This window comes from Capsicum annuum, chromosome 1 (genome assembly GCF_002878395.1).
Source record: "Capsicum annuum cultivar UCD-10X-F1 chromosome 1, UCD10Xv1.1, whole genome shotgun sequence".
NCBI classification, from domain to species: domain Eukaryota; kingdom Viridiplantae; phylum Streptophyta; class Magnoliopsida; order Solanales; family Solanaceae; genus Capsicum; species Capsicum annuum.
The window spans coordinates 234,680,876-234,691,028 of record NC_061111.1 but is presented as its reverse complement, the minus strand read 5'-3'; the positions used below and the strand labels follow the sequence as shown (position 1 = coordinate 234,691,028).

The 10,153-nt window shown below is 31.4% G+C and overlaps 1 protein-coding gene across 1 annotated transcript; it reads left to right on the top strand.

The window, feature by feature from the left end:
• The first annotated feature begins 7,144 nt into the window (after nucleotides 1-7,144).
• On the top strand, nucleotides 7,145-9,057 carry LOC124898894 (SCF ubiquitin ligase complex protein SKP1a-like). The gene is made up of 2 exons (XM_047413059.1): nucleotides 7,145-7,404; nucleotides 8,850-9,057. Exons 1-2 carry the CDS (start codon nucleotides 7,145-7,147, stop codon nucleotides 9,055-9,057), a joined length of 468 nt encoding a protein of 155 aa, XP_047269015.1.
• The last annotated feature ends 1,096 nt before the right edge of the window (nucleotides 9,058-10,153 follow it).

Genomic DNA, 10,153 nt, shown 5'->3' with positions numbered 1-10,153 from the left:
GGCGAACCTAGTTAAATCCTTAGTTAAGTCGCTAAAAACTAGTTTTGCATAAACACCAAAATATTTCCAAAATCGCTTTCTTTTCAAAAATCAATCACTTTTCAACAAATTAACCTTTTTTTGAAGTTAGTCACAAGACGTTTTCAATCAGTCCGGATAACCACAAGTTAGCGGACGTTTTAGGTGCCTAACACCTTCCTAAAACGTTAATAGGAACCGCTTACTCAGAATCTCTTAACTTAAATAATTTTTCTATTTTGAATCGTTTAAAGTATTTTATAAAGGGTTCTTAATTCCTTTTCAAAATTAAGTGGCGACTCTCTTTCAAAAGTCAAAAATTTTCGTCAAAATAGTGACTGCACCAAATATTTGAATGTTGAGTGGTTAAATGCAAGAACTCTCACTGGATGATCAACTAAGTTTGGTTTGTTTTTGGGTCTGAAAACATTTTGATTTGGTTTGGAGAACTAGTTCTATAGTATATAAGTGTCACTGGTTATAATTTTCGGTAATAAATAAATAAGATTCTTGTATTTTTTTTCAAAGCGACAGCTGATAGTGCCAAGAAAAATAGAAGACATCATCTAGGATTATTTTAGTGATTATGTTTGTTGTTGTGGTCTTTAATCATTAAAGACAAAAAAAAAATTGCAAAGTTTCCTCTTTGAAGTGCATCTCACTCTTTGAGGAATGTGTTTTCAATATTGTGTTAGCCATGCATATTAAGAGATGGCAATGGAAATTGATATTGTTTGTAAGTTTTGACTAGGGAACAAATTAACATGCACATTTCAAGTTGTTATGGTAATGATTATCAAACAATCTTTTCTAGTTAGTTCATAACTTTAAACTAAAAATAATGAAAACAAATGAAGCAACAATTCTCTAGTTCTATAGCAAGGACTCGTCTTATTACTGACAAGTGACAATACAACCTCAAATATGCTCTTTGACAAGTGAAAATACAAAATTATTTTGTCATGGATCGAACATTTTCTACCAGAGTAAATGCTCTTTGAATGTGTTTTTATATGTCAGTGACAATACAAAGAAAATCCTGCCCATAGTTAATAAAAAAATACTCCTAATTATTATAAATTTACAATGTATAATAATCAGGGGTATTTTAGTAAAATTATCCGTTATGATACAGTACCATACCATCAAACTAAATAAAAAAAAGTGTTATTAAACAGCAGTGAACGATACAATCTATCCAAACATTGTATTGTACTATACTACATAGTACCATCCATAGCATACCATACTGTACCGTACATTATGAAACCATGGTAAACCATCATCCAAATAGAGTGTTAATCGTCATTGCCTAAACACACTTTTTCCTCAACCCTAGCACATGCCTCTCTAAATCAGTCTATCAAATGACCTTTTATCCTAAAAAATGCAACAAGTAGCACATAGGGATACTTAGAAATAAATCTTTTACAAAGGACCCAACGGGTCCCGCTAGATCTCAACATGATGCAAATAAGAATGACCTAAAGGCCAACTTAGACTAGGGTTCAACTAACAAGGCTATTTAGGGGAGCTTATGGTCGATGGTGACTACGATTTCTTTTCACCCACTCTATACCGTCCGACGTCTCCCCCTCTTAAAAATAAAGCTGACTTGACGAAGGTTCATATACACAGCGTGTACTACGAGACTTGTTTCAAAAGAAATAACTTGAGGTAATGAATATGATGACAAATATAAAGCAGTAATAAATAAGGGAACAATGTAAACAAATAGAAGTATGCATCCAACAATGATAAAATGATAATACAAACAAAAAATCTATGCACCTATAGTATCAAACTAAGCCGATACAACTCAATAATGAAGTTTGAATTCTGAAATCCCCAACAGAATCGCTAGAGTTGTCATTTGATTTTGTAAGTTTGAAAGAGTTTTTAATTATTAAAAGTGAAAAAAGAAAATACTCCAAAAAAGGATTGTACAATTAAAACTTAAAGTCGCCACTTGGCATTAATTTGGTATGTCAAGTCACCATTAAATTATTCCCTTTTAAAATGGTTTGACTCTTGAAAAATACTGATCTATAAATAGAGATTTCAGTTAAGAAATTCTATTGATCGAGGGAAAGGTGATAGGTACCCTTCGATACCGTAGTTTGGACATGATCACTTCGTTAAATTGTACCGATTAATTGACACTATAAGGTGAATAGAGATACAAAAAGGCACACAAGGCAAAACAACAAACAAACAAGAGTACTAAACGAAAGTAGAGTCTAGTCCAATTATACAGTCCACAGATGAAAAAAATTGCAGAAAGGTAAGCTTATATTAATCTATCCTATCTTTAGGTTATGCTTTATCCAATATCCTGGATCTTGTCCACAAACGATCGTTAAGTACAAAATCTCACGGGACGTTCTCCAACAAATGGATACATATCACTTTGGGGCATTCCCCAATAAAATAAATACATTTAGATTAAATGTGAGAAAAGAGAAACCATCCAATCCAACAACTTAAACATTCAACAATCATGAAATTCTAAAGTTTGCCTACCCAAATTGATATTCTCCAAAACATTTATTTCAATGAATCAAATGAACAATTAAGTGCGCATCATTTATAAAATTATTTTTTAATTAATTCAGTTCAACCAAACCAATCAAATCTGGTGTCTGTTTAAGCAATTCACTTTAAATGAAATATACACCATCAACACATATTAAAAGATCAACCATTAACAAAATTGATATTCACGCAGAAACGACCCAAACAGATTATCAAATTCACATAAAAGATTAAATAGAGTAAAGAAAATTGGACCTTCCGAGTCAAACTTATTAATTATTTTCCACTGGAAGACTGGAGTATCACATCTGATGAAATCTCGACCAAAAATTAAACCTCAACGTCGAATCAGCTGCTCGACATTGCTAGAGGGGATGGGTTTTGGTGGGTTTTTTGTCGCTAGTAGAGGTTGGGATTGGAGTTAGTGGGATCTTTGGCAGGTATCGCGAAGATTTAGCGACTAATCGGATGGAATTCGCCGATGATTTGAGGAGGGATAGACTGCAAGGGTGGAGTTGACGGGTTTTATCAAAAATGGAGGTAGGAAGGTTATTGGGTGGTATTTCTGGCGGAACCTTAGACTGTTGTTGTTGCTTCGTCAGAGCTCCGGTGAGCTTGAACAGTCATGATGGCATTTTTCCTTGAAAAAATCAGAACAGAGGTCGTCCCTAGCTATTGTTGCTTGTTGCTTTGTTAATGGCTACTTCTCCTTTGTTATTCTCTCTCCTTTTCTCCTACTGTGTATGTACGTTATTGTGTATCTCATATGTGTATATAACTCTCTTTTTCCTATTCCTTTATGGTATGTGTATTATGAAAAATATGAGTGAGAGGTGTGAGGGGGGAGGGGGCACATGGGATAGGTGGGTTGGGGTAGGGTGAGGTGTCAAATTTTTATAGGGTGAGGTGTATGTAGGGAATATTAGGTGGGTATCTTGTTAGGGGTTGTTGTTTTATCTTTTTGTGGAGGAATTATTGGATAAGGTAAGGGTGTGTGGTAAAGGATATGATAAATGAGATAAATTTTGAACCAATGAAAAAAGCCAAGTGGCATTATTTTTTTTGTCATTATTTTTTTAATTCTTTGAATTTTTATATAAAGAAAAATCATTAAATTAATCCAATGAAACTTGAAATACAAAACTCAGAAGGTTAAAATTACGTGTCTACAACATTTAATAAATTTTGTTCCTAGTACATTCTTTAAGCAATGTTTTTTTTAAATTCAATTACAAACGTGTATTACTTATTAGGAAAGTAAATAATTGTATTTTTCTAAAATGGTAACAAACTGGTATAAATTAATATAATTTATTGACCAAACTTTACTCATTTAATGATTATTAACAAGATTATTGAGGATAGCGGAAAGAGATACACACAAAAAATTAGGAGAAATTTTAATTAGGCTTAAATCATTGATAACCCCTTAAACTTGTTTCTAGATTTTATTTAGACCGTTCAATTCAATGGTGTACCAATTAGACACTTCAATATTAACAAAGAAGTATCTATAAACACAAGTTCATAGAATATTGTGTGCAGTACACTTGCTGAAATTATACTAAAGAGACGAATTAAAATTTGATAAGTGGCAGTGTGCCTCAAAAATTGTAAAAAAATAAATTTTATATTTAAGAAGTTAAAAACTATTTAATATCTATTTTGTACTACCTATTTTTCAAAAAAGAAAAAAGATCCCCTTCCTTCTCCTTTCTTCTTCCCGTCGACGTCGTCCCGCAACAACGGAATTCAACCTCGTCGACACCGTCCCCCAACAACGAAGCTCAACCGTTTAACAAATTCATTTAGACTATGATGTCGTAATAGAGTAATGGTAAAATTGGAGAAGCCTTAATGATTTTCGACCGAATGAAAATTCAAGGATATAAATCTGTTGCAGGGTTATTTTGGAAAGTCATCAATGGCTTTTGTGAGGATAACAAGTTTCATGATTCAATTTTATGTCAGATTTTCATGGAATAAGATCTTACAATTGTTAGCATTTTCAAAAATCAATTTCTTAATTGTGATTTTCAATTTATTTGGCCTGCTCTATCATTTTCTGGATCAGTTTAATTTTGAAATTTGAGATTGTTTCATAGACGTTGAACACTATCAAATCTCAAATAAATTTGATTAGGCAGGATTGAGACAACCTCAGCTTAAGGTGAGAACAAAGAAAGTAAGAAAATTGAGATAATTATGCAACAATATGTGGTGATGTGTGCTAAGAGGTGGTCAGAAATGGTGGCAAAAAAGAAGTAGCTTTGTAGAAGACAACTGCTAAGAAGGACGGAAAGTTTTATATTTTTTTAGAAAAGTTAAATGGAAAAGAAGAGAAAAGGTTAAATAGTTATTAAAAAAAGAAAAAGAAACTACAATAGGAGCTTACGCACGTAGTGCTGCGTGAAACTCAATTTTTGTGTCATTATCAGCTATAATGTTTAATAGGTACATATTTAATAATATTGAAGTTTCTAATAGGTACATGGTTGAGTTGAGGGGCCGAAGTGAAATCTTTGAAACAAATTTAAGGGACTATCGATGATGTAAGTTCTTTAATTAATTAATTAATATATATTTATATATTAAAAAAATTTAAAAAACACAAGAATTCAATACATTTTTAAAAATCTGCTATAGCGTGTAATTAATTGTTACAACTTACAATAAATAATCTAAAATTATATATAAGATAATTTTCACGTCGAAGCAACAACAAATCTAGCAAACTCATTTAACACCATTTTATGTATGTTGGGTTTAGTCATACATGCATGAAATACTCCCTCTGTCCCATTTGGCGGAGTCAAATCTTAGGTCAAGGGTGTTCAAAAAAATGAAAAAAAAAATTGTTTCTCCCACCAAGAATCAAACCCAGGTTGTTGCTGCAGATTTGCACACCCTTGACCAGTAGGCTATGCTTCTTTAGCTTGTCAAGGGTGTTCAACAATATGTATATAATCATAAATATCTATATTTAATGTATATATTCAAAAAAAAAATTTCGATGAAGGGTTTTCATTTGAACACCCTTCGGTGGCTATAGCTCCGCCCCTGGGATGGAACAGTTATTAAGAAAATAATAATTGGTAATATAACTTTACCATTTTGCCCCTCTTAATTATGTTTTGTTATAGTTCCAATATTGATGGATGACTAATACCAAAGCACCATTTATATTTTTAATGGTGTACTCTTAATGGTACTCCTCTTTGCAATATTTTTCAAGATGCTAATAATAAGGAATAATCAGCTACACTAAGGGTATAATGAAAAAAAAAATTGTCTTGTCTTAATAAGTAAAAATGAACAAGTAAAATGGAATATCAAATTAAGAAATTTGAAACGAGTAAAATGGAATGGAGAAAGTACATGTTAAAATTGACAAAAGGTTTGCATCTAAATTTTTTTTTCAACAAAGGAGTAATTTTATTTTTTTCAAATTTCAATCCAGATAAGCTCTGATTTAAAAATAAGCTTCATGATCATGAGGAAAGACCCCAATCATCATTTTGTTAAACATAAACAAATCTACAAGTTTATTTAGCATCCTTTAATATTAATACTCGGTATCACGAAACAAAACAAACGTACAACGAATATTAGTTTAATTAGTGACCAAAAAAGGCATCCCATAAAAATTAAAAATTTTGTGTCTTGGTGTTAAGGTTGGTTTGCGGGCAAGGGGGGTCAATTCCAATTGGTCGAGTTTAGAAGGGTTTAACTGGCTCGTGGGGTGTTGGTTTATGTTTGGGCTGGTTACAGGAAGATTTTTCTTTTGAAAATTTAATTAAAATAACTAAAATTTCCATATATACACAAGGTAAAGTTACATAATTACATTAAATTTCAAATTGGTAAAGTATTTATATAAATCCTAAACTAATTACAAAAATCCTCTTATTTGATACTTTCTTTCTCCTAAATATTATACATCTAAAACACGATTTTTGGCTTCTGTATTTTGCTCTCAATTGCTCCCATTATCCATCAAAATTTTCCTCCATATTTGAAACCCATTTTTTACGAAAAAATTGAAGTAACGTCTACTTAGTGATTATCAAATTGTAAGTTATCAAGCTTTAATTGTTTTTACTAATTTACTTCATTAATTTTTTAAATTTTTTTCAACTTTACCAATTCAGGAGTTTCTCCCGTTTCTTCTTTGATTGCATGCTGATTTTTGTATGAAATTAGCGTATTTTGCAATCATATTTAAATTTTGCAGTTCGTTTTTTCCCTAGGTTTACCACCTGCAGTTTCTCGAGATCTTTTCCCTCATATTGAGGGATCATTTTTCGCTGATCTAGGAAGCTGGCGACATGTTTAGCAGCCGGTATATGTATAACCACCTGCAATTTTCTTTGTAGAAGAGATGTCATTCTTGTTTTTTTTTTTTTGGTTTCTATTATTAAGGTGTATACAATTAAGCTACGTAGGTCCCTACTAATTCATATTGTACTCAAAAGCATAAAGTTGTTTCTGAATAAAAAATTTCTGTTTTTTTTCATATACTTCAAGTTAGATCTTCGATTTTCTTGTTTTGTAGTTGCTACGGTTAAATCAATATAGCGCAAAATTGGTAATGGATTGTCGTCCTAGTTTTAGTTTAGGATTTAGTCAGTTAGATGCTACAGAGCATGATATTTCCTTTGATTTTATTCCTGGTACATTTGATTTCGAGGAATTTAATTTCACAGAGAATCGTTCAAAGCATCGAAATGACCCCGTTACAATGAAGAAATTGAAGGGAGTTGCTAATTCTATATCGAAGAAGTCAGGTTCAAAAGCTAAAAGTAAAAAGAAGGTTGATGATTTCGGTCGACCTTGTCATCTGAAGATATTGTTTATAAGCTGATATTATAGATTTATACAGTGTTCATATGTGTTCTATCTATTCAGTTATGCATACATTGTACATTACTTTGTTTAACTGACTAATATATCATATACGTTTTTATATACATAGAGAAGGCTGGTCTTGTATTAAGTCGAATTATACATATTGAATGTATGAATTTTGTATAAGGCTACATTACAAACATATAGGTACATAAGACATCATATATTCTCGATGTTTAAATTGTAAAGTATAAGACATTATACATTAGTTATTTTTACCCAAATAATGTATAATATAGGTATACCGAAATATATTTCAATATGTTATACATTGGCAGTACTGAACATCCAAACAGTCGTAAGTCCTAATATTGTATAAGATGACATTATACATTCTAACAGGCTTATAGGTCATACATTTTTAAGTAGTAAATGTGTATCATGGCACTATACATTACTGCAGTTTAATTATTGAATATATAAGTTACACTCACACATGTCTAACTGTTGTATAATGAGGGTCTGATTTAATATTTTGAATGGATAAGCTAGCATCATACATGTGTTACTGTTGTGTAATTAGAGTCTGATTTTATTTTTCGTATAAATTGTCTAAATTAAGTTGATTTTCATGCTTTTGTTATAGTTATTTGATTATTGGATTATAAGTTTGTTTTTTGTTCATGGACTGTTATACCTTTATGTGATGGTTATGATTTATATTTCTCTTGCTTTAATTGTTTGTGTATTGTTGAATTTTATAGCTTTAATTGGTACTGATTCGGTTGATAAGTAATTTATTTTGCCTAATTTTCTGTTCAGGACTCATTGGTAAGTTATATAATATTTGCCCCTGTTTGCTTTTATTGTTCGTGTATATAATGTGTTCGCCTTATTTGTCTGATTTTTAGGGTTCACTTGTTCGTGTACCTATGTTGATTTGATTTTTAATACTTTTGTGTATTGTTTAGGTTCCATCGACTGTTGTAGGTTTTATGCATTGCATTTACAATATTTGCATCTATTGCATGTGTTGTTTGTTATCTTGGGTGATTGATGTTATCTGCTTGGCTAATTGTATAATAGCTGTAGATGAACTTAGTCTTTCATGTGCATACAAGTAATTCAATTTTTAGGCATTCTGAAGTAGAAGATAGTAGAGATACACGCAAGTGTAAGGTGATAGCATGCATATAATTTCCTTTGATATAGATTTTGTTCTTAGTGTTGATTTGGTAGTTTTGTGAATTTCTAACCCTTTTCATAATTATTCCTATTAGGAAGCTTTTAACTTTAAAGATTCTTGTTGTGATGTTTTTGCTGTTAGTCTAGATCTTTTAATAAGTAGTTTAATTTAATATATGATTCCCGTATCACTGATACTAATATAACATGCTAGTAAAGTTAAAATCTTTAAATATTTGACTTTTTTTAGTAAATTGTTTTAGATTTCTAATGGATGTTGTTCTTATAACTTTTCAAGCTGCCAACTATTTGAACATCAAGATCCAGCTAGATCTCACCTATCAGACTGTGGCTGACATGATCAAAGGTAATACTCTAGAAGAGATCCACAAGACCTTCAACATCAAGAATGACTTCACAAGTGAAGAGGGGGAAGAGGCCAGGAGGGAGAATGCTTGGGCCTTTGAGTAAAGAAATGCCCGTATTCTGATATTATAAATACTTTTTATTAGTAGTAAATATGTTTCTAATGGATGTTTGCTTTTGGAACCTTTAGATTTCGCTGCTTTTAACTTTTGTGTCACAACTTTTAAGTGGTGGTTGTTCAATGAGAAAATTTGTTAAAATCTATTTATGCGATGCTTATATATTTACTTGGTTTATTGGGCTGCTATGTTTTTATTTGATTGCTGCTAGAGATTTATGTTGTTTCTGGTGTTACTTTTAAGTATTGTTGCTTTAAGTTATTTTTTTAGCTAGTGGCATATTTGTGTTGTGTTAGGCACTTCTCCTCCTCCTCATTTGAAAGTGTTGAGTCCCCACATTCTGACTTCAATGTTGACATCAATATTCTAAATGATTCTTGGTGTATGCTATTTGAGTGTGTAATCTAGAAGGATTTGAAATGACCCAGAAACTAGACACTATCAAGGGGCCAACAGGGTTGACTATGGTTTTGCTGCAAGGCTTGAACATCTGATGTTGTTTGCTTGTTTTTATGATGGTTTTGCTTGTTTTCACTGTCGCAACTAAGTTATTCAGTACTCTATCGCTAAGACTACAAGTATGCTCCGAATCAAATCTTTTTATCACAAGCATTTTCGAATGATTCATACTAGACGCCTTCAACACCCATTTGCAGTCTTTATTATGACAATAAAGTACATAGCTGCATCAAATTTTTACACCGAGTTATTATAGTATACAAAATTTCTAAAAATCATAATTTCTGGAAAAAATGCAAAATTTGGACCTGACACAGTTTGATTATACATTGACTCGAATGTATAATGACATGTTATACATTTAATCGAATGTATAATTATATCTTATACATTGGGAAAATTATGATTACATTCATCAGAACACAAAATCAAAACATGAACTTGTTCAACACATCTGATACAAATATTACCATACATACTAGAGCCCCCGTTTCTCTATCACACTCGATTTCCTCATTTGATTTGTCAAAAATGGAAATACACAGCGAAAAATTAACCAATTCAAAAAATTGCTTCTTAAACTCAATGAAAATTCTCACTCCATTGTCATTCATAATGACAAT